The sequence below is a fragment of the Rhinoraja longicauda genome, chromosome 1 (assembly GCF_053455715.1).
Source record: "Rhinoraja longicauda isolate Sanriku21f chromosome 1, sRhiLon1.1, whole genome shotgun sequence".
Taxonomy (NCBI): Eukaryota; Metazoa; Chordata; class Chondrichthyes; order Rajiformes; family Arhynchobatidae; genus Rhinoraja; species Rhinoraja longicauda.
Genome location: NC_135953.1, coordinates 143362011 through 143386835, shown reverse-complemented (window position 1 = coordinate 143386835; position 24825 = coordinate 143362011). Strand labels below are relative to the sequence as shown.

General features: G+C 51.6%; 1 protein-coding gene across 1 annotated transcript in view; it reads left to right on the top strand.

The window, feature by feature from the left end:
• dgkq (diacylglycerol kinase theta) overlaps positions 1-24825 on the top strand; it is a 122939-nt gene that overhangs the window by 75982 nt on the left and 22132 nt on the right. The window contains exons 14-19 of the mRNA XM_078407905.1: positions 7478-7516; positions 9864-9979; positions 15546-15697; positions 16988-17136; positions 18641-18822; positions 22835-22935. Coding sequence (XP_078264031.1) covers positions 7478-7516; positions 9864-9979; positions 15546-15697; positions 16988-17136; positions 18641-18822; positions 22835-22935 — 739 coding nt within the window. The remainder of the gene's footprint in view (positions 1-7477; positions 7517-9863; positions 9980-15545; positions 15698-16987; positions 17137-18640; positions 18823-22834; positions 22936-24825) is intronic.

The following is a 24825-nucleotide window of genomic DNA, read 5'->3' as shown; positions in this document are numbered from 1 at the left end:
AACACTTGTCCCTATACCTCCCCCCCCCCTCGATTCCATCCAAGGACCCCGGCAGTCTTTTCAAGTGAGGCAGAGGTTCACTTGCACCTCCTCCAACCTCATCTACTGTACCCGCTGTTCCAGGTGTCGACTCCTGTACATCGGCGAGAGCAAGCGCAGGCTCGGCGATCGTTTCACCGCCTCAACCTAGCTGATCTCCGGTTGCCAAACACATTAACCCCCCCTCCCATTCCCTCACTGACCTTTCTGGCCTCCTCCATTGTCAGAGTGAGGCCCAGCGCAAATTGGAGGAACAGCACCTCATATTTCGCTTGGGCAGCTTACACCCCATCGGTATGAACATTGACTTCTCTAACTTCAAATAACCCTTGCTTTCCCTCTCTCCCCATCCCTGCCCCATCCTAGTTCTCAGTCTGACCAGTCTGACTGTCTCCCTGATTACATTTTCTCTGCATGCTTCATTGTCAGCTTCTCCTAGCTAACAGTGATCCATTCTACATTTTCCTTGACCTTCGTCCCCTTTGATGTCTTGTCCTTATCACTGTGTCACCCTCTCCCTTAACTCTCAGTCTGGAGAAAGGTCTTCTCTCCAGAGGTGCTACCTGACCCTCTCAGTTACTCCAGCATTTTGTGTTTTTCTTCGGTGTGAACCAGAATCTGCAGTTCTTTCCAACACAAAGGCTGACGGTTTGATTGATGTCACATGTAAGTGGAGTTGATTTGTTTTGAAAGAGAGTTAGATAGAGCTCTAGGGGCTAGCAGAATCAAGGGAAGGCAGGCACGGGTTACTGATTGTGGATGATCAGCCATGATCACAATGAATGGCGGTGCTGGCTCGAAGAGTCAAATGGCCTCCTCCAGCACCTATTTTCTATGTTTCTATGTTAATAAGTATTGATTGAGCAAAAGGCAAAGTGCTATTGGAACTCAGCGGATCAGGCAGCACCTGTGGAGGGAGTGACCAGGTGATATTTTGGGTCGGGACCCTTCTCCAGACCGATGGGTTGTGGGGGGAGGGGGGAGTGATAGGTAGATACAGGTGAGGGACATTTGGCAGTTGGGTGGAGGAAGTGATAAAGGCTGGAGGTGAAAATAAGACAAGTAGTTGTCAGTTAATGGAGAGAAGAGGAGGATTGATATGTAAAGCTGGAGGGAGGAAGGGAATGGGGGCAGAGGAATTAAAAGGGAAATGAGGGGCTTGTGGACATGTTAAAGTTCGGTTCTTAAAACAGACAACAACACAAACAGTTAAAGGTAAATCAAGCAAAGCTTTCATTATTGTCAGACGGGATTGGGGGGGATCAGTGTTAAGGGTGTATGACCAGATTCAGCACTCCCCTTGCTTCCACTCAAAGATATAGCATTTTTGCAGCATTTTTATACAGAATTTGCAACACAACATTTCCTTCAAATCAATCACAAACACAATATATTTGACACCCAACAGTCATAAAATATTCCACACAATAAGTCATTAGTCGAAGGTCAGGACCTTTATCATACCACAGAAGGTCCTGTTTTACACACTCCCACAAATAGTCAAGAGTTAACCACATCCTAATCTTAGGGAGAGCATTGTCCATCGTCTTTCCCAGAATTCTTCCCAGGCAAAACAGGATATACCGCTCTATAGGCTTTAGGAATCACATTGTCATATCGTGCCTGGTGCAATTTTGCAAACATCAGCTATTCAGGACCCAAAGTTCAGGAAAAGACGGCAGGGGAAGAGAAAAGACATTCTGGCCTTCCATCACAGTGAGGAGGGGACTGGAGGAGACTCACTGGGATGGATGTTTCTTTTTTGTGTGTTTTGTGTTGGTTGGGGTTGTGTAATTTGCTTATTTTATTGCTCTTATTGTTGGACTGTGGGTGACGAAATCTCGTCCAAAAAACTTGTTTTTTGGATGACAAATAAAGATATCCTGAATCCTGAATGGTTGGCAATCGGAAGATCCAGCAGCCCTTGGCAAGCGTTCAGTGAAAAGGTCGCTCAGTCTACGCTTGGTCTCACCGATGTACAGGAGCCCACATCGCGAACACTGTATACAGTAGATGAGGTTAGAAGGGGTGCACGTGAGCCTCTGTCTCACCTGGAAGGACTGCTGAGATCCTTGGATGTGAAGTATTCATAACGAGAGGATTTGCGTACAGGAGTAAAGAGGTCCTTCTGCAGTTGTACAGGGCCCTGGTGAGACCACATCTGGAGTATTGTGTACAGTTTTGGTCTCCTAATTTGAGGAAGGGCGTCCTTGCTATTGAGGCAGTGCAGCGTAGGTTCATGAGGATGTATTCACTGGGATGGCGGGACTGTCATATGAGGAAAGATTGGAAAGACTGGGCTTGTATTCACTGGAGTTTAGAAGGATGTCAAATCAAGTCAAGTCAATTTTATTTGTATAGCACATTTAAACAACCCACGTTGACCAAAGTGCTGTACATCAGTGCAGGTACTAAAAAAGAACATACAATAGCACACATACATAAACAGTTTACAGCGGCCCCTCAGAGGGGTAGAAGTAGGTTTTGAGCGTGGACAAAGGAGTCGATGGAGGGGGCAGTTCTGATGGGGAGAGGGATGCGGTTCCACAGTCTAGGAGCTGCAACCATAAAAGCGCGGTCACCCCTGAGCTTAAGCCTAGACCGCGGGATAGTTAATAGCCCCAAGTCGGCCGACCTGAGGGACCTGGAGTTAGAGTGGTGGGTTAGAAGATTTTTGATATGGGGGCAAGCCCGTTTAGGGCTTTGTATGCAAATAGGAGGAGCTTGAAGTTGATTCTGTACCGTACTGGGAGCCAGTGGAGAGAGGCCAGAATCGGGGTGATGTGGTCCCTTTTACGGGTACCCGTCAGGAGTCTCGCTGCGGCGTTTTGGAGCAATTGCAGGCGGGACAGAGATGATTGGCCTATGAGGGGATCTTATAGAGACGTATAAAATTATGAAAGGACTGGACAAGCTAGATGCAGGAAAAATGTTCCCACTGATGGGGGAGTCCAGAGCCAGGGGCCACAGTCTAAGAATAAAGGGGAGGCTATTTAAAACTGAGATGAGAAAAAACTTTTTCACCCAGAGAGCTGTGAATTTGTGGAATTCTCTGCCACAGAGGGCAGTGGAGGCCAAATCACTGGATGAATTTAAAAGATAGAGCTCTAGGGGTTAGCGGAATCAAGGGATATGGGGAGGAGGCAGGCACAGGTTACCATTTGTGGATGATCAGCCATGATCACAATGAATGGCGGTGCTTGCTCGAAGGGCCGAATGGCCTCCTGCACCTATTTTCTAGGAGGTTATAGGAGGTGCATGTGAGCCTCTGTCCCACCTGGAAGAACTGCTGGGGTCCTTAGATGTGAAGTATTGTGAGATTATTTTTTTTTAGCATTAATTTAGTTTTGAAGACGCAATTGCAATTGTACAGGTGCAGAGAATGATGTATCTGGATGTTACCCCAATTACCAGCATTCTTGTATAAATTTAATCTCTTGTGAAAGGAATGGGAGAATTTTGGCTTGCACTAAGATTTTAGGTGCAAGAACTACAGATCAGGTCACCCTGGGTTTTATAGTCTCAGAGTCACACAGCATGGACACAGGCTCTTCGGTCCAACTCATGCATAATGACTAAAATGCCCCATCTAAGCTAGTCCTATTTGCTCCCGTTTGGCCCACATCCCTCTAAACCTTTCCTATTCATGTACCTGTCCAAGTGTCTTTAGAATGTTGTTCCTGCCTCAACTACCTCCTCTGTTAGCTCATTCTATACACCTACCATCCGCTGCGTGGAAAAAGTTGCCCCTCAAGTTCCTGTTCAATTATTCCCCTCTGACGACCTTAAACGTACAGCCTCTTTTCCTGATCTTGATTCCCCTACTCTGGGCAAATGACTCTGTGCATTCACCCTATCTGTTCCCCTCATGATTTTACACACCTTTGTATGATCACCCTTCAGCCTCCTGTGCTGCAATGGCTGCACTTTGAGAGTTCAAATGTCAGGAGACAATATGCAATTAATGGCATGATCCTTATCAGCAATGATGTACAAAAGCATCAAGTAGATAGAGTGGTGAGGAAGGCGTGCGGTACACTTGCCTTCATCCGTCGGGGCATTGAGTATAAGAGTTAGGAAGTCATGATGCAGCTTTATAGCACCTTGGTCAGGCCACATATGGAGTAGCAGGGTAGGGGGATGGGAACCAATGCAAGGAGACAGAGGGCCGTAAAAGGAGGACAGAAGCAAAAGGTAGAAGGGAGATAAGAAAAACTAACCTGAAAGCTTAGTGCCTTAATGCGAGGAGCATTCGTAATAAGGTGGATGAATTGAATGTGCAGTTAATAGTTAAGGAATATGATATAGTTGAAATTACGGAGACATGGCAATATTCAGGAAGGACAGACAGAAAGGAAGAGGAGGTGGGGTGGCATTGCTGGTTAAAGAGGAGATTAATGCAATAGCAAGGAGAGACATTAGCTTAGAATCGGTTTGGGTAGAACTCCGAAATAGCCAAGGGCAGAAAACGCTTGTTGGAGTTGTATACTGACCACCAAACTGCAGTAGGGAGGTTGGGGATAGCATCAAGCAGGAAATTAGGGATGCGTGCAGCAAAGGTACAGCAGTTATCATGGGTGACTTTAATCTACATATAGATTGGGCCAACCAAATTGGTAGCAGTGCTGAGGAGGAGGATTTCCTGGAATGTATACAGGATGGGTTTTTAAACCAAAATGTAGAAGAACCGACTTGAGGGCAGACCATCCTAGACTGTGAAATGAGGAAGGATTAGTTAGCGATCTTGTTGTGCAAAGCCCCTTGGGCAACAGTGACCATAACATGTGGAATTCTGCATTAGGATGGAGAGTGACACGGTTAATTCAGAGACTAAGGTCCTGAACTTAAAGAAAGGAGACTTTGATGATATGAGACGGGAATTGGCTAGGATAGACTGGCAAATTATACTTAAAGGGTTGACAGTGGAGATGCAATGGCAAAGATTCAAAGACCGCATGGATGAATTCCAAAAATTGTTCATCCCTGTCTGGCGAAAAAATAAAACGGGGAAGGGGGCTCAACCGTGGCTCACAAGGGAAATCAAGGACAGTGTTAAATCCAAGGAAGAGGCATATAAATTGGCCAGAGGAAGCAGCAAACCGGAGGTCTGGGAGAAATCTAGAACTCAACAGAGGAGGACAAAGGGGTTAATTAAAAGGGGGAAAATGGAGCATGAAAGAAAGCTTGCGGGGAATATAAAAACTGACTCTAAAAGCTTCTTTAGCTATGTAAAAAGGAAAAGATTAGTGAAGACAAATGTATGTCCCTTACAATCAGGGACAGGTGAATTTATAATGGGAAACAAAGAAATGGCAGAAGAGTTAAACGTGTACATTGGTTCTGTCTTCACTAAGGCAGAAACAATCTCCCAGAAATACTAGGGGACCGAGGATCTAGTGGGAGGGAGGAACTGAAGGGAGCAAATGGTGTTAGGTAACCTGTTGGGACTGAAGGCAGATAAATCCCCAGGGCCTGATGGTCTGTATCCCAGAGTACTCAAGGAGGTGGCTCTAGAAATCGTGGATTTCCAATGTTCTCTCGACTCTAGGTCAATTCCTGTGGACTGGAGGGTAGCCAATGTAACCCCACTTTTTAAGAAAGGAGCAAGAGAGAAAACAGGGGAATTATAGACCAGTTTGCCTTACATCGGTAGTGGGGAAGATGCTGGAGTTGATTATTAAAGATGTTATAGTAGTGCATTTGGAAAGCAGTGACAGGATCGGTCAAAGTCAGCATGGATTTATGAAGGGGAAATCATGCTTGACTAATCTTCTGGGATTTTTTGAGGATGTAACAAGTAGAATGGATAAGGTAGCCAGTGGATGTGGTGTATCTGGAATTTCAAAAAGCGTTTGACAAGGTCCCACACAAGAGATTAGTTTGTAAAATTAGAGCACAAAGTATTGGGGATAGGGTATTGACATGGATAGAGAACTGGTTGGCAGACAGCAAGCATACAGTAGGAATTAATGGGTCTTTTTCAGAATGGCAGGCAGTGACTAGTGGTGTGCCGCAAGACTCGGTGCTGGGACCCCAGTTATTTATAATATATATTAACAATTTGGAAGAGGGAATTAAATGTGACATCTCCAAGTTTGCGGATGACACGAAGCTGGGTGGCAGTGTGAGCTGCGATGAGGATGCTATGAGGCTGCAGGGTGACTTGGACAGGTTGTGTGAGTGGGCAGATGCATGGCAGATGCAGTATAATGTGGATAAGTCAAGAGTGTTTTATTGTCATGTGTCACAGGTAGAACAATGAAATTCTTACTTGCTGCAGCACAACAGAATATGTAAACATAGTACACTGTAAACAATATGATAAACGAGAGATTAAAAAAGTCAGTGTGTGTATAAACACACACTCACAAGTACACACACACACATATATATATATATTTTTTCAGGCTCCTGTACCTTCTTACTGATGGCAGGGTTGAAATGAGTATGTGGCAAGAACAGGAAGGCAGATTAATATCTGAATGGTGTCAGTCTGGCAAAAGGGGAGGTGCAATGAGACCTGGGTGTGCTTGTACATCAGTCACTGAAAGTAAGCATGGCAGTGAAGAAAGCTGATGGCATGTTGGCCTTCATTGCGAGAGGATTTGAGATCCCTCTGCTCTACAAAACTCCCCAGGGCACTGCCATTCATTGTGCAGGTCCTGTCCTGATTTGACTTCCCGAAATGCAACACCTCGCACTCATCAGAATTAAACACTATTAACCCTTCCTCAGCCCACTTGCCAACTGCGTTTAATTGGGTACATGGAGAGTATTCCATCACACATTGATGTTAGTCATCGCTGATGGAAAGGGCTTTTGTTCAATCTGTATACCATTATGATTCTACAACTCTGTTAATTAAATTTTAATGTAATGACGATTTTGTCTCAGTTTCAGGAACCTGGGTAATTAAACACTGACACAAATAGGTTTGTTTTATTCCCGTATTGTATATTCTGCTTGAAAGATATTCAGTATAAGAAAATAACTACAGATGCTGGTACAAATCGATTTATTCACAAAATGCTGGAGTAACTCAGCAGGTCAGGCAGCATCTCGGGAGAGAAGGAATGGGTGACGTTTGGGGTCGAGACCCTTCTTCAGTCTGAAGAAGGGTCTCGACCCGATAAGTCACCCATTCCTTCCCCCTTGAAAGATATTCAGTCTGAATCAAAATATAAAAATGAATCCAAATAAAGTAAAGACACAGAGTGCTGGAGTAACTCAGCGGCTCAGGCAGCATCTCTGGAGAACATGGATAGGTGACATTCAGTCTGAAGAAGGGTCCCAACCAAAAACGTCACCTATCCATGTTCCCCAGAGATGCTGCCTGACCTGCTGAGTTACTCCAACACTTTGTGTCTTTTTTCATAAACCAACGTCTGCAGTTCCTTGTTTGTACAATGAATTAAAGTAAATCTATTTATTTCACCAGGGAATGTGGTGTCTCTGAGTTACCTGTACGCAGATCAAGGTAGGATGGCTTATTTTAATGCTGCACTAATTCATGATTAATAGTATTGTTTAAATAATTCATTGCAATTTGGCCTAACTTGCCCAAACTGATCAGGATTGCCCCATCTACACCAGTCCCACCTGCCTCCAGTCCAGATCCTTGTCAAACTTGTACAATCCATGTACCTGTCCAAATATCTTTTAAATGTTATATTACCTGCCCCAATTACATCCTCCATACACTGTGAAAAAGCTGCCCCTCAGATTCCTATTAAATCTTTCTCCCCTCACCTTAAACTATGTCTTCTGGTACCCGATTCCCCTCCTCTGGGCAAGACCCGATCTGTGCATCGACCCGATCTGTTCCTCTCATGATTTTATACACCTCTATAAGATCACCCCTCATCCTCCTGCGCTCCAAGGATTAAAGTCCCAGCCGACTCAACCTCTCCCTTTGTCTCGGTTTCTTAAGTCCTGGCAACATCCTCGTAAATCTTCTCTGCACCTTTCCAGGGTGACCAAAACTGCGCTGTTTAATGTTTGATAATCTATAGCAGGGGTCTCCAAACTATGGCACACGGACCACATCTGGCCCGCCATGAGATTTTATCTGGCCTGCAGCAAGCTCTTCGGCCGTGGGTAGTGGAGGCAGAAGCTGCCAGCGAAGGTTCACCGGAGAGCGAATCGCCACCGACCCAGACCGACCGACAAGGCGAGAGATCGCAGGGCCCCCTTGCAAACAACAAACCCAAGGAAACTTCCCTCCTTGCCACCGCTAATCACCCGAGGGGAGAGAGTCGGGGTAGAGAGAGTCGGGGTAGACAGAGTCAGGGTAGAGAGAGTCGGGGTAGAGAGAGTCGGGGTAGAGGGAGTCGGGGTAGAGGGAGTCGGGGTAGAGAGAGTCGGGGTAGAGAGGGTCAGGGTAGAGGGAGTCGGGGTAGAGAGAGTCGGGGTAGAGAGAGTCGGGGTAGAGGGAGTCGGGGTAGAGGGAGTCGGGGTAGAGGGAGTCGGGGTAGTGGGAGTCGGGGTAGAGGGAGTCGGGGTAGAGGGAGTCGGGGTAGAGAGAGTCGGGGTAGAGAGAGTCGGGGTATATATATATCATATATATCATATCATATCATATATATACAGCCGGAAACAGGCGCGGGGAGGGGGAGCACGGGAAGGAGGAGAGCGGGGAGGGGGAGCGCGGGGAGGGGGAGAGTGTCAGAGGGTCCAGTGAAGGAGCGCCGTTACTTGCGGGGGCTTCTCCCTCCTTCTCTCTTTCTCTTTCCCCTCTCCCTCTCTCCCGACCCTCTCTCCCAGCGCCAGTGAGATCTGCGCCGCTGCTCCACTCTCTTCCCTGGCCCCGTCTCCCTCTAACGCAGCGAAATAAGAACAAACACAAGTGAAACTTCCCTCCTCGCCGCCGCCGCTGTCGCTCACCCCGGGGATGCGAGTCAGAGGGAGACGGGGCCAGGGAAGAGAGAGGAGGAGCGGTGCAGATCTCACTGGTTCTGGGAGAGAGAGCGGGAGAGAGGGAGGGAGCAGCACCCTCTGACACCCTCCCCCTCCCCACGCTCCTGCTCTCACCCACTGCTCCCTCTACCCCGACTCTCTCTCCCCCTCCCACTCTCTCCCCCAGTGGTGGTCACTATATTTTTTCTGTTTTATAAATAGTTATATACCTACGATATATATATTCCAATATTTCAAGCTCTTTTTAAAAATTGAATCTTATTTATTTGTTGCCATATAAACCTAATGTAAACTAACCTAATCTAACATAACCTAGTTTAACTTTTCCTAACCTAATCTAACATAACCTAGTTTAACTTTTCCTAATCTAATCTAACGTAACCTATTCTAAACTTTTTTGAGTTCATTAAATTTATAAAACTGACACTTTTTGTTCCTACAGCCCGCCAAAATGTGCCAAATATATAATGTGGCCCTCATGCTGAAAAGTTTGGAGGCCCCTGATCTATAGTTTAGTATAGAGAAACAGGCCCTTCGCCCCACCGGGTCCGCTCCGACCAGCGATCTCCGCACATTAACACTATCCCGCACCCACTAGGGACAATTTTTATTTACATTTACCAAGCCAATTAACCTACAAACCTGTACGTCTTTGGAGTGTGGAGGGAAACCAAAGCTCACGGAGAAAACGCACGCAGGAGAACGTACAAACTCTGTACAGACAGTGCCCGTGGTCAGGATGGAACCCGGGTCTCCGGCGCTGCATTCGCTGTAAGGCAGCAACTCTACCGCTGCACCACCATGACCGCCCTTTACAGACAGTGTTGTTGGGGTTGGGAGCTGGCTGTATGGCGAGTGATGTATGTAACGTTGTACTCGGTCTGACTTCAGCTTGTACTGTGTTTCAGGTGCTGTTGTGCTGGAGATTTCCTGCTTTGCTGAGGCAGAGAGGATTTACATGCTTGTTAGAGACACCACCATCAATGGCAAACAGCTCTCCACAGTTATCATTCCTGACATTCAGGTAAACGTCTCAGTAACTTGCAGCCAGGAAACAGGCCCTGTGGCCAAACCTGTCCATGCCAACCACTATAAGGTCATCCAAACGTTTGCCTGCGTTTGGCCCAGACCCTCTAAACCTATCCTATCCATGTAAAGCATGAACTTACTGTAAGGACGGAGGTGGAACTGTTGACTCCACGACAAACATCAAATACGTGATTCAAACAATATGGCCAAAGAGTTACTGCTTAGATTACTGCAAACGCAAACAGAAGGAAGAGAAGGAATCTGCATTTTGCAGTATCCGTATCATTAGTACCGCCCCTCACAACGGGAATTATTGAGACGGGATATCCTTGGCAAGAGATGAAATGCAAAATCAATTACTATTTGGGGGAAGCTGTAGAACAGGAGGACTAGGGAAAATTGTAGGTGAGAGGAGTAGGGAGTGAGGAGTTGGTGCAGGCAGTGAGAGGAGTGGGGGGTGAGGAGTGGGGAGTGAGAGGAGTGAGGAGTGGGTGCAGTCAGTGGGAGGAGTGGGGAGTGAGAGGAGTGGGGAGTGAGGGAAGTGGGGAGTGAGAGGAGTGGGGAGTGAGGAGTGGGGAGAGAGGGGGAGTGTGTGGTGTGGGGAGTGGTTGCAGACAGTGAGGGCAGTGGGGAGTGAGGAGAGGGGAGTGAGGGGAGAGGGGAGTGTGAGGTGGGGAGTGGGTGCAGACAGAGTGGGGAGTGGGTGCAGACAGAGTGGGGAGTGGGTGCAGGCAGTGAGAGGAGTAGGGAGTGTGGGGAGTGGGTGCAGACAGTGAGGGGAGTGGGGAGTGGGTGCAGGCAGTGAAGGGAGTGGGGAGTGGGTGCAGACAGTGTGGGGAGTGGGTGCAGGCAGTGAGAGGAGTAGGGAGTGTGGGGAGTGGGTGCAGACAGTGAGGGGAGTGGGGAGTGGGTGCAGGCAGTGAAGGGAGTGGGGAGTGGGTGCAGACAGTGTGGGGAGTGGGTGCAGACAGTGTGGGGAGTGGGTGCAGGCAGTGAGAGGAGTAGGGAGTGTGGGGAGTGGGTGCAGACAGTGTGGGGAGTGGGGAGTGGGTGCACGTTGGGGCAGTGGGCATGGTGGGGCAGTGGGCAGTGATCAGCATGAACGAGTTGGGCCAAAGGGTCTGTTTCTGTGCCGGATAACACTATCCAGGCATTAATTAATACCATGAAAACATTATCATTATTACTAACTGGCAAAATGTTTAAACAATGTGTGGGATGATTTGCAGGTTGCTTGTAGCAGAGTGCCCTGGGTGCAATGATGGTGGATGTTAAACAGAGCTCCATGGCATCTCACACCTCGGCAGCCCGTCAGTGTTAACATTATACACCGATCAGCCAAAGCATTATGACCACTGACAGGCGAAGTGAATAACATTGATTATCTTGTTACAATGGCACCTGTCAAGGGTTGGGATATATTAGGCAGCAAGTGAGCAGTCAGTTCTTGAAGTTGATGTATTGGATGTAGGAGAAATGGGCAGGAGTAAAGACCTGAGCGACTTTGACAAGGGACAAATAGTTATGGCCAGACGACTGGGTCAGAGCATCTGTGAAACGGCAAGGCTTGTGGGGTGCTCCCGGTCAGCAGTGGTGAGTACCTACCGACAGTGGTCCGAGGAGGGACAAACCACAAACCGGCATCAGACAGGGTGTTGGGCGCCCAAGGCTCATCAATGCGCGAGGGCAAGGAAGGCTATCCCGTCTGGTCCGAACCGACAGAAGGTCGACTGTGGCACAAGTCACAGAAAATGTTAATGGTGGTCACGGGAGGAATGTATCACAATACACAGTGCATCGCACCCTGCTGCGTATAGGGCTGCACACGGAGGACCAACAGCATATTAGGCAGGTGGTCATAATGTTTTGGTGTATATCTCTTTTTCACTTTCCCAGACAATTTTCACATTTTGGTGTTATCTTGTTGAATGAAAGGCACTGCCACACAAAACCACACTTGGAATATTGTGTAGGAAAAAAACTGCAGATGCTGGTTTAAATCAAAGGTAGACACAAAATGCTGGAGTAACTCAGCGGCTCAGGCAGCATCTCGGGAGAGAAGGAATGGGTGACATTTCATGTCGAGACGTTTCAATCTGAAGAAGGGTCTCAACCCAGCACTTTGTGTCTAACTTGGAACATTGTGTTCAGTTTTGGTCACCCTACTATAGGAAGGGTGTTGTCAAGCTGGGAAGTGTGCAGACAAGATTTACGAGGATGTTGCCAGGAATTGAGGGCTTGAGCTATGGAGAGGTTGAGCAGGCTGGGTCTCTATTCCTTGGCGTGCAGGAGGATGAGGGGTAATCCTATAGAGATTTTCTAAATCATGAGAGGAATAGTTCAGGTAACTGCATAAAGTCTTTTTCCCAGGATAGAGGATTCTAAAAGTGGAGGGAACAGGCAACAGGTGAGAGAATAGCGATCGAGTACAGCCCTCAGAAGCTGCTTTTTTACTCAGAGGGAAGTCCATATCCGGAACAAGCTGCAAGAGGGAGCTATAGAAGCAGCTACACTAGAGTCATAGAGTGATACAGTGTGGAAACAGGCCCTTCAGCCCAACTTGCCCACACAATATCCCAGCTACCCTACTCACACTTGCCCGCGCTTGGTCCATATCCCTCCAAACCTGTCCTATCCATGTACCTGGCTAACTAGGCTGTGGTAGACTTTCCCATGCAACCGCAGGAGATGCAACACCTGTCCCTTTACCTCCCCCCTCGACTCCATCCAAGGACCCAAACAGTCTTTCCAGGTGAGGCAGAGGTTCACCTGCACCTCCTCCAACCTCATCTATTCCAGGTGTCAACTTCTCTACATCGGTGAGACCAAGCGCAGGCTCGGCGATCGTTTCACTCAACATCTTTGCTCAGTCCGCCTTAACCAACCTGATCTCCCTGTGGCTGAGCACTTCAACTACCGCTCCCACTCCCAGTCTGACCTTTCTGTCATGGGCCTCCTCCAGTGTCATAGTGAAGCCCACTGGAAATTGGAGGAACAGCACCTCATATTTTGCTTGGGCAGCTTACAGCCCAACGGTATGAACATTGACTTCTCTAACTTTAGATAGCTCCTCTGTCCCTCTCTTCCCCTCCCCCTTCCCAGTTCTCCCACTGTCTTCCTGTCTCCACCTATATCCTTTCTTTGTCCTGCCCCCCCGACATCAGTCTGAAGAAGGGTCTCGACCCGAAACGTCACCCATTCCTTCTCTCCTGAGATGCTGCCTGACCTGCTGAGTTACTCCAGCATTTTGTGATACCTGTCTATCTGTTTCTTAAACGATGGGATTGTCTCAGCCTCAATTACCTCCTCTGGCAGCTTGTTCCATACACCCACCGTCCTGTGTGAAAAAGTTACCCCTCGGATTCCTATTAAATCTTTTCCCCTTCACCTTGAACCTATGTCCTCTAATCCTCGATTCCCCTACTCTGGGTAAAAGACTGTGCGTCTACCCGATCTATTCCTCTCATGATTTTGTCCACCTCTGTAAGATCTCCCCTCATCCTGCGCTCCATGGAATAGAGTCCCAGCCTACTCCACCTCTCCCTATAGCTCACACCCTCTAGTCCTGGCAACATCCTCGTAAATCTTTTCTGAACTCTTTTGTGACTTTTAAAAGACATTTGGACGATAGATGGATAAAAAAGGGTTGAGAGACATAGATACGGAACTGCAGATCTTGAGTAAAAATGCAAAGTGCTGGAGTAACTCAGCAGCTCAGGCAGCATCTATGTGGAACATGGATAGGTGACGTTTCGGGTCAGGACCCTTCTTCAGACTGATTGTAATGGGGGGGTGGGGGAGAAAGCTGGAAGAGAGGGGAGAATGGGGCAAAGCCTTCCACATATGGATTACCTGAGTGAGAAAGCAGGCCCAGAGCTCCCTCTTAAACCTCTATCCTCTCACCTTGTTTTACATTACAGGTGAGAGGGGATTAGCTGATGGGTGGACACTGGCTGCAGATGAAAAGGAGTTCTAGTTACTCTAGAGAGCATCCTGGCGAACCTCAAAACCCTCCAAATTCTCCACATGCTTGCTCCTCGTTCAATAAGAAATAAGAAGAAATGTAGTTAAAATATCAGTGAGAGAATCTACAGTTTGTTTTTAAATTGAAATTGAAATAATGATGAGAAATGTAACAAGATGCCTCAGTAAATGTTATGAAATTCTGTAATCCAACTTTATCCTATGGCGAAGAGACGAAGGAACTTTGATTGATAATTTCCAAGCTACACAGTTAAAGGTTGCAGCCTTGTGATGTTTATTTTTCTGTTTGTCATTTTGTTATCAGCTGCTTTCCCAAGACAGACGTGGTAAGTGCCAGTGGTAGAGTGTAGACTAGCAGGCTGCGTGTGTACAAACAGCAAGTGTGTGTGTCCCCTGTGTCCAATGTATCTGTCCCCATGTACTGTCCTCAGAAATAGACTGAACAGCTTTACTTTCTGGCTTGCTGAGGGAGGGTGGGGGAAGGTCTGTTGTGGACGCTTCAGGGAGACTGCTTTGTCAATTCTGAAAAGGCCATAAACCTCTGAAGATTACAAAAAGTGATGAACACTGCCCTCCCCACCATGGACTGCCCTCCCCACCATCGAAGGTCCATCATGGACTGACCTCCCCACCATTGAAGGTAATCTACAGGAGTCACTGCCTCCAAAAGGCAGCCAGCATCATCAGAGACCCACACCACCCTGGCCACGCTCTAATCTCCCTGTTATCATCGGGGAGAAGGTACAGGAGCCTGAAAACCGTGACCTTCAAGTTCAAGAACAGCTTCTTCCCAGTAACCATCAGGCTCTTGAACACCGCACAACACTGACCTCAGCTATGTACTATGTGGCACTAAGCACTTTGGGGTGTATTTGCACTAGTATTGTGATTATTAATTTATAGATTATTGTATATTATCTATTGTGTACTGTGTACGGGTCTGCTGTGTTTAGGGTTGCCAACTTCATCACTCCAAATAAGGGACAAGGTGATATCACCACCCCGCGCCCCACGTGACCTCACCCAGCCAGTGGCCACGTGCTCCCGCCCCCCCAATGACGGCTGCCCGGGCCGGGAGGCGGGTTGCTATGTAACCTCCGTTAGGCAGTACCCAGGCCTACACTCGGGAACTACAGCGACCCCTGGGCTACAGCGTCCGGACCTACACTGTCCAGGACTACAGTGGCCCCTGGGCCTACAGTGTCCGGGCCTACGGTGTCGGGGCCTACGGTGTCGGGGTCTACGGCGTCGGGTCCTACAGCGTCCGGGCCTACAGCGTCCGGGCCTACGGTGTCGGGGCCTACGGCGTCGGGTCCTACAGCGTCGGGGCCTACAGCGTCCGGGCCTACAACGTCCGGGCCTACAGCGCTGCCCGGGCTTTATACGGGACAAGGGTGGTCCCGTACGGGACAAACCAATTTAGCCCAAAATAGGGGATGTCCCGGCTAATACGGGACAGTTGGCAACCCTGGGTGTGCTACAGCAAGTACCAGTATTCTTGTCACGTGGGTGGAGATGATGGTTAAACGCTGGATGCTGGGATGTGAATGACCAAGTAACACTTGCTTTGTCTCCAGGTCTCGCAGCTGCCCCTGGAGTCCTGCCCTCTCCTGCTCTTCGTCAATCCAAAGAGCGGGGGGTTGAAAGGTCGCGAGCTGCTGCACTCGTTCCGGAAACTTCTGAATCCTCATCAGGTCTTTGACCTCACAAATGGTGGTCCTTTGCCAGGGTAAGGCCTGGGTTTGTGGTGCCGACTGAGACACGTACGGGCTGGGTTTGTGGAGATACCGTGCCCACCGCCCCAACGTGCCCACCGCCCCACCGTGCCCACCGCCCCACCGTGCCCACTGTCCCACCGTGCCCACTGTCCCACCGCCCCACGGTGCCCACCGCCCCACCGTGCCCACTGCCCCACCGTGCCCACTGTCCCACCGCCCCACCGTGCCCACTGCCCCACCGTGCCCACAGTGCCCACTGTCCCACTGCCCCACCGTGCCCACTGCCCCACCGTGCCCACTGCCCCACCGTGCCCACTGTTCCACCGCCCCACTGTGCCCACTGCCCCACCATGCCCACTGCCCCAACGTGCCCACTGCCCCACCGTGCCCACTGTCCCACCGTGCCCACTGTTCCACCGACCCACCGTGCCCACTGCCCCACCATGCCCACTGCCCCACCGTGCCCACTGCCCCACCGTGCCCACTGCCCCACCGTGCCCACTGCCCCACCGTGCCCACTGCCACCACTGCCCCACCGTGCCCACTGCCCCACCGTGCCCACTGCCCCACCGTTCCCACTGCCCCACCGTGCCCCACTGTGCCCACTGCCCCACCGTGCCCACTGCCCCACCGTGCCCCGCTGTCCCACTGCCCCACCGTGCCCACTGCCCGACCGTGCCCACTGCCCCACCGTGCCCACTGCCCCCACTGCCCCACCATGCCCACTGTCCCCCCGCCCCACCGTGCCCACTGCCCCACCGTGCCCACTGCCCCACCATGCCCACTGCCCCACCGTGCCCAATGCCCCACCATTCCCACTGCCCCACCGTGCCCACTGCCCCACCGTGCCCACTGCCCCACCGTGCCCACCGCCCCACGGTGCCCACCGCCCCAACGTCCCCACCGTGCCCACCGCCCCAACGTGCCCACCGCCCCAACGTGCCCACCGTGCCCATCGCCCCAACGTGCCCACCGCCCCACCGTGCCCACCGCCCCACCCTGCCCACTGGTCCACAGCTCATCAGCTGTGCAGCAATCCCTGGCAAACATTACCAGCGAGATGGGCCGAATGGTCACCCTCACCCACTGCCCCACACCCCCAAACCCTTCCTCACCCGCACCCCATCACCCCCACACCCTCACCCCCACCCTTTCCTCACCCCCACCCTTTCCTCTCTCACCCACCCCTAACCCCCCCCCCCCCCCCCCCCCCCACCCACCGCGTCCCTCACCCCATCTCCTCCATGTGGCCAGGCAGGCGGGTGGGTGGCTGGGTGCTAACGGCCTGTCTCTCTGGGCAGGGTGCACACGTTCCGGCAGGTGCCGTGTTTCCGGGTGCTGGTTTGTGGGGGTGACGGCACAGTGGGCTGGGTGCTGGGGGTGCTGGACGAGGTCCGCCACAAGCTGGCCTGCACCATGCCCCCCGTGGCCGTGCTCCCCCTCGGCACAGGTGAGCGCACAGGGGGGCCGGGGGGACGGGGGTGGGGTGGGGTGGTGAAGGGTGGGGGTGGAGGGGTGGGGGTGTGTGAGGGGTGGGGATGGTGAGGGGTGGGGATGGTGAGGGGTGGGGGTGGTGAGGGGTGGGGGTGGGGGTGGTGAGGGGTGGGGTGGTGATGGGTGGGGGTGGTGAGGGGTGGGGGTGTGAGGGATGGGGTGGTGAGGGGTGTGAGGGGTGGGGGTGTTGAGGGGTGGTGAGGGGTGGAGGTGTTGAGGGGTGGAGGTGGTGAGGGGTGGGAGGGTGGGGGTGGGGGTGTGAGGGGTGGGGGGTTGTGGGGTGGGGGTGTGTTAGGGGTGGGGATGTGTGAGGGGTGAGGGGTGGGGGGGATGAGTGAGCAGTGAGTGTCTGAGGGGGCCACGAGTGTAGGATAGTTTTTAAATGTGGTTGAGTCATGAGCTGTACTGAGAACAGCCAGGCCCTTCGGCCCACCATGTCCCACCATCTCCTGTAGGTTAGTTTAGTTTAGAGATGCAGCCTGGATACAGGCCCTTCGGCCCACCGAGTCTGCGCCGACCAGCGTCCCACACATTAACACTACCAAACACACGAGGGAGAACTTAGATTTATATCAAGCCAATTAACCTACAAACCTGTACGTCTTTGGAGTGTGGGAGGAAACCGAAGATCCCGGAGGAAACCCACGCAGGTCACGGGGAGAACGTACAAACTCCGTACAGACAGCACCCGTAGTCGGGATGGAACCCGGGTTTCTGGTGATGTGATAGCCCAGCCTCAACTCCCTCTCCTGGCAGCTCGTTCCATACACCCACCACCTTCTGTGTGAAAATGTTGCCTGGTAAATCCGTCTCCTCTAACCTTAAATCTATGCTCTCTGGTTGTTGTTCCTCTACCCCATGAAAAAAGCTATACGAATGCACCCTATCTATTCATGATTTTATACACGTATAAATCATCCTTCAGCCTCCTGCGCTCAAAGTAATAAAGTTGCAGGAAGAATTCACTGAAATAGGTTGAGGAGGAGGCCATTTGGCCCTTTGAGCCAGCACCGCCATTCATTGTGATCATGGCTGATCATCCACAATCAGTAACCCGTGCCTGCCTTCTCCCCATATCCCTTGATTCCATTAGCCCCTAGAGCTCTATCTAACTCTCTTTTAAATTCATTCAGTGAATTGGCCTCCACTGCCCTCTGTGGCAGAGAATTCCACAAATTCACAACTCTCTGGGTGGAAACGTTTCTTCTCACCTCAGTTTTAAATGGCCTCCCCTTTATTCTTAGACTGTGGCCCCTGGTTCTGGACTCGCCCAACATTGGGAACATTTTTCCTGCATCTAGCTTGTCCAGTCCTTTTATAATTCTATACGTTTCTACAAGATCCCCTCTCATCCTTCTAAACTCCAGTGTATTGGTGCCACTGCAAACCAATGATGAAATGAGCGATGGAGCATTGAAAGAGTTGTTTCCACACTGAGGGTTACACTTTCCTTTCAAAAGGCAATGACCTGGCCAGGGTGCTACGCTGGGGCCCCGGCTACACCAGCGAAGATCCCTTCTCCATCCTGGTGGCCGTAGATGAGGCAGAGGAGGTCCTGATGGACCGGTGGACGATCCTTCTCGATGGGCAGCAGCTGACTGGGAACACCGAGAAAGGAGCCTGTGACCTGGAGCCACCAAAGGTACGGAGCAATAGGTCACATGGAGAGGACTCTGCCAGAGCTACATGGCATCACCATCTGTGACAGCAGCAGAATTAGGCCATTCGGCCCATCAAGCCTACTCCGCCATTCAATATGGCTCATCTATCTTTCCCTCTCAACCCTATTCTCCCGCCCTCTCCCCATAACTGTTAAAACCCCATCTGGCACTGATGCTCAGCTAGTAAAGGCACAACTTTATTACTAGCGGGAGTGGGGGGGGTCACTGCGTGTACGGTCACATACTTGCAGCTCCTCGCGGCTGCCCCACTCCATTACTTTGTGCACCGGCAGGATATTTGTACACGAGTAGTCACGGGTCCTGCTAATCACACAATCAGCACAGTTCACCACCGGTTCTATTGTCTCGAACAGACTTCTTGTTCTCTGCAGTACTACTTGGCATCGGGCCTGTCTCCTTTAGTCACAACACCCTCTGCAGTTCAGCAAAACAACCTGCTATACTTTAGCTAGCAATTCTAAGTAAAGCAGGCTCACCACGCGCAACATGCAATCTGTACACATTAACTCTTAATCTCCCATCCTCCTCTCCATGACCCCTGACACCCGTACTAATCAAAAATCTACCTATCTCTGCCTTAAAAATATCCACTGACCTGGCCTCCACAGCCGTCTGTCAGTGATTATAGAGTACCGAGTGATCGAGTGGGGGAGACAGGCCATTGTGTATCTGCTTTGTGAAGTCACAGGGTCACACAGGCCCTTCCACCCAACCTGTGCAAGCCAACAAAGATGCTCCATCTATCTCATTCCATATGCCTGTGCTTGGCTCTCTCGAAACCTTTCCTATCCATGAACCTGTCCATAGACACAAAAAGCTGGAGTAAGTCAGGGGGTCAGGCAGCATCTCTGAAGAGAAGGAATGGGTGACGTTTCGAGTCGAGACCCTTCTTCAGACTGAGTTACCGGAGACTGAGTTACTCCAGCATTTTGTGTCCATCTGCCATCTATATCTCTCGTTTCCCCCTCCCCTGACTCTCAGTCTGAAGAAGGGTCTCGACCCGAAACGTCACCCATTCCTTCTCCCCAGAGATGCTGCCTGTCCCACTGAGTTACTCCAGTTTTTTGTGTCTATCTTTGGTTTAGAAAACATAGAAACATAGAAAATAGGTGCAGGAGGAGGCCATTCGGCCCTTCGAGCCAGCACTGCCATTTATTGTAATCCTGGCTGATCATCCACAATCAGTAACCCGTGCTTGCCTTCTCCCCATATCCCTTGATTCCGCTAGCCCCTATCTAACTCTCTTTTAAATTTGTCCAGTGAATTGGCCTCCACTGCCGCCTGTGGCAGAGAATTCCACAAATTCACAACTCTGGGTGAGAAAGTTTTTTCTCACCTCAGTTTTAAATGGCCTCCCCGTTATTCTTAGACTGTGGCCCCTGTTTCTGGACACCCCCGACATTGCGAACATTTTTCCTGCATCTAGCTTGTCCAGTCCTTTTATAATTTTATGTTTCTATAAGATCCCCTCTCATCCTTCTAAACTCCAGCCTTGAGCCTTTGCTCCAGACCCTTTGCTCAGATTTGCCAAGGACCTTCCACGGCCCTTATTTGCAAAACATAACCTGATCAAAGGCATTGCTGAAATAGACAACAGCACATTCCCCTCGCCGACCTTCTTTGTTACTTCTTCAAAGAACTCAATCAAATCCGTGAGACACAATCTCCCATGTATAAAACCATGCTCAATATTCCTCACCCACCTCTTTTTTACCAAATGTATATCTTATCCCGTGGAATCCTCTTCAGTGACTTACAGATGTCAGGCTCACTGGTCAATCGTTCCCAATCTTTTCCTTGCAGCCCTTCTTAAATGGAGGCACAACATTAGCCACCCTCCAGTCTTGTGGCCTTCACCCGTATGTAATGATGATTCACAGATCTCAGCCAGGGCTCCCATCATTTACACTCTAGCTTCCCATGGTGTCCTCAGATGTATCTGATAGTGCACAGGAGATTTGTCCACCTTCATGCACAGAGTCATAGTCATACTACACGCAAAGATGACTTGTGGCCCATGCCAACCAAGATGCCCCATCTAAGCTCGTTCCACTTGCCAGTGCTTGGCCCATATCCCCCATAGGACATATTCCCATATCCCAATAGGACATATTCCCATATCTCAATAGGACATATGCCCATATCCCCATAGGACATATTCCCATAGGACCTATGCCCATATCTCAATAGAACATATGCCCATATCCCCATAGGACATCCAGCACCTCCTTGACCACAGGACAGGTTGTTCTCAGGACATCGCCAGTACCTGTCCCATATTTCCTAGTCTTCATATCTCTCCACAATGACAGAGGGCAAATGCTGGTTGACCATCTTCCCATCTCCTGTGGCTCCTTGTGTAGACATCCACTTTGGTCCTTGACGACTCTATACTCCACCCAGTTACACTTTACCCCTTAATATACATAATATACACACACCCACACTCACATTCACAACCTCACACCCACACCCACAACCTCACACCCATATTCACACCCACAACCTCACACCCCCACCCACACTCACACCCACACTCACACCCACACTCACACCCACAACCCCACACCCACAACCTCACATTCACACCCACAACCTCACAGCCACACTCACACCTATAACCTCACACCCACACTCACCCACAACCTCACACTCACACCCACAACCTCACACCCACAAACTCACACCCACAACCCCACTCTCACACTCACGCCCACAAACTCACACCCACAAACTCACACCCACAAACTCACCCTCACACCCACACTCACACTGGGTGCCACAATACATTGACTGACGTGTCGGTGGACAGCGTTACTGTTTGCTGTTTTCTGCAGTGTTTCTGATGTTAAACTGCAGAGATCCCCCTCACAGTGGTGCGTGTGAGAAGCAGCACACCGTCAGTGCCCTGACACCACGTGAGCATTCAGTCATGTGCGAGTGATGTTGGCTGTGAGTGGGTGTGAGTGATGTTGGGTGTGTGTGGGTGTGAGTGAAGTTGGGTGTGAGTGATGTTGGGTGTGTGCGGGTGAGTGATGTTGGGTGTGAGTGAGTGATGTTGGGTGTGTGTGGGTGTGAGTGATGTTCGGTGTGTGAGTGAGTTGTGTTGGGTGTGTGTGGGTGTGTGATGTTGGGTGTGCGGGTGAGTGATGTTGGGTGTGTGCGGGTGTGAGTGATGTTGGATGTGTGGGTGTGAGTGATGTTAGATGTGGGTGTGAGTGAGTAATGTTGGGTGTGTGCGGGTGTGAGTGATGTTCGGTGAGTGTGAGTTGTGTTGGGTGTGAGTGATGTTGGATGTGTGTGGGTGTGAGTGATGTTGGGTGTGTGCGGGTGTGAGTGATGTTGGATGTGTGGGTGTGAGTGATGTTGGGTGTGTGCGGGTGTGAGTGATGTTGGGTGGGTGTGAGTGATGGGTGTGTGCGGGTGTGAGTGATGTTGGCTGTGGGTGTGAGTGATGTTGGGTGTGAGTGATGTTGGGTGTGCGGGTGTGAGTGATGTTGGGTGTGTGCGGGTGTGAGTGATGTTGGGTGTGTGGGTGTGAGTGATGTTGGGTGTGTGCGGGTGTGAGTGATGTTGGGTGAGTGTGAGTGATGTTGGGTGTGTGTGGGTGTGAGGGGAGTCCGAGCCTTTACCCACTGTGAGCTTTAGTTAAAGATACAGGGTGCACACAGGCCCTTCGGCCCACCGGGTCCGCGCCAACCAGCGATCCCCGCACATTAACACGATCCCACACCCACTAGGGACAATTTTTACATATACCAAGCCAATTAACCTACAAACCTGCACGTCTTTGGAGTGTGGGAGGAAACCGAAGACCTTGGAGAAAACCCACGCAGGTCATGGGGAGAACGTACAAACTCCATACAGACAGCACCCCTAGTCGGGATGGAACCCGGGACTCCAGCGCTGCATTCGCTGTAAGGCAGCAACACTACCGCTGCACCACCGTGACCGCTGCTTTCCTCTCAGCAGATCATACACATGAACAACTACTGTGGGCTGGGCATTGATGCTGAGCTCAGCCTCGACTTCCACCAGGCTCGGCTGGACGATCCCGGCAAGTTCAACAGCAGGTTATTACTCTGCATCCTCCCCACTCCGCATCGCAAACCCATATACGTGACATGCACACACCACAGGGACACTGACCTCTCCCCAACCCTGCAACTCTCACCCGCTCTATCACGTCTGAAATGTCCCATCCCTGCAACATGCAGCTGCCAGCCCTGTGCACCTGCTAACCCCCTCCTTAATGCCCACACGTCCAGTCCCCACACTGACCCAGGCCACTCACCTGCTCTCTCCACACTCCGCACTCAGTGCTGTCAACACACACACGCATTGCCATCTTCACATTAACACAGACAATAGGTGCAGGAGGAGTCCATTTGGCCCTTCAAGCCAGCACCGCCATTCATTGTGATCATGGCTGATCATCCACAATCAGTAACCCGTGCCTGCCTTTTCCCCATAATCCCTTGATTCCACTCGCCGCTAGAGCTCTATCTAACTCTCTTTTAAATCCATCCAGTGAATTTGCCTCCACTGCCCTCTGTGGCAGAGAATTCCACAAATTCACAACTCTCTGGGTGAAAAAGTTTTTTCTCACCTCAGTTTTAAATGGCCTCCACTTTATTCTTAGACTGTGGCCCCTGGTTCCTTCCCCTCCCCTGGCCTGGCCGCCCTTTCGCCTTTACTGCTCCTGACCCCCCCCCCCCCCCCCGTCAGTGTCCCACTGGTGTATTGGCCACCCACCGCCAGCTCCAGCCGGCATCCCACTGTGATATCGATCCCCTCCCACCCAGGTGGCAGCGCCCCTGTGTACAGATGCCCACTGCCCGGGTAGTGCCTGAACCTGCACCAACTCCACACCCACACATACACCTACCCCGTCTACCCGGCCCTCGCCGCGACAAACCACAGCTAACATCTACTCAGCTCCCGTGCCCACCCCACCCCCCACTCCCTGCCCACCCACTCCCACCCCACACTCCCTGCCCACCCACTCCCACCCCACACTCACACCCACCCCACACACACCCACCCCACACTCACACCCACCCCACACTCCCTGCCCACCCACTCCCACCCCACACTCCGTGCCCACCCACTCCCACCCCACACTCACACCCACCCCACACTCCCTGCCCACCCACTCCCACCCCACCCCCCACTCCCTGCCCACCCACACCCACACCCACCCCACCCACACTCCCTGCCCACCCACTCCCTGCCCACCCACTCCCACCCCACACTCCCTGCCCACCCACTCCCACCCCACACTCCCTGCCCACCCACTCCCACCCCACACTCACACCCACCCCACACTCCCTGCCCACCCACTCCCACCCCACACTCCCTGCCCACCCACTCCCACCCCACACTCCCTGCCCACCCACTCCCACCCCACCCCCCACTCCCTGCCCACCCACACCCACACCCACCCCACCCACACTCCCTGCCCACCCACTCCCTGCCCACCCACTCCCACCCCACACTCCCTGCCCACCCACTCCCACCCCACACTCCCTGCCCACCCACTCCCACCCCACACTCACACCCACCCCACACTCCCTGCCCACCCACTCCCACCCCACACTCCCTGCCCACCCACTCCCACCCCACACTCCCTGCCCACCCACTCCCACCCCACCCCCCACTCCCTGCCCACCCACTCCCACCTCACCCCCCACTCCCTGCCCACCCACTCCCACACCACCCCCCACTCCCTGCCCACCCACTCCCACCCCACTCCCTGCCCACCCCACATCCACCCCACCCCCCACTCCCTGCCCACCCACTCCCACCCCACCCCCCACACCCTGCACACCCCACATCCACCCCACCCCCCACTCCCTGCCCACCCCACATCCACCCCACCCCCCACTCCCTGCACACCCACTCCCTGCCCACCAACACCCACCCCAACCCCCACACCCTGCCCACCCACACCCAACCCACCC